The sequence below is a fragment of the Penaeus monodon genome, chromosome 24 (genome assembly GCF_015228065.2).
Source record: "Penaeus monodon isolate SGIC_2016 chromosome 24, NSTDA_Pmon_1, whole genome shotgun sequence".
In the NCBI taxonomy this organism is placed as follows: domain Eukaryota; kingdom Metazoa; phylum Arthropoda; class Malacostraca; order Decapoda; family Penaeidae; genus Penaeus; species Penaeus monodon.
In genome coordinates this window covers 23,648,138-23,648,516 of record NC_051409.1, presented here as the reverse complement: position 1 = coordinate 23,648,516, position 379 = coordinate 23,648,138, and the positions used below count along the sequence as shown (strand labels likewise).

The window sequence follows — 379 nt, the reverse complement described above, 5'->3', positions numbered from 1 at the left end:
TCGACTTTGAAGATGACTTTGACCTGCGCCATGGTCAAATGGATTTTGGGTACACTGCAGATGAGTTTGATGTTTTTCCAGAGTTAACTTTTGATCCCTTACCAGCTGAAGTAACTGTCACCTTTATTTGAGGAGAGCTGTCCAGTTTTACCTGAAGTTGTAGCCATGCCTACAGTAGCCACAGTTAAGGAAGTACAGGTTGATGCAGTTACATCCCCAGCACTCACTAACCTGTTGGCCCCTGCAAAAGATGGTCATGAAATTTTTCCATCATTGGATCATCTGAATGAAAATGAGAAGACAAACATTCAGAACCTTTTTCAAAAGTTCCCCAGTTTGTTCAGTATAGACACCATGGATATAGGTACTATTCCCAATG

The 379-nt window shown here is 41.4% G+C and overlaps 1 protein-coding gene across 1 annotated transcript in view; it reads left to right on the top strand.

Annotated features, from left to right (window-relative positions):
* The first annotated feature begins 165 nt into the window (after positions 1 to 165).
* LOC119588900 overlaps positions 166 to 379 on the top strand; it is a 994-nt gene continuing 780 nt past the window's right edge. Inside the window, exon 1 of the mRNA XM_037937525.1 lies at positions 166 to 364. Within this exon, the coding sequence (XP_037793453.1) occupies positions 166 to 364 (199 nt within the window). The remainder of the gene's footprint in view (positions 365 to 379) is intronic.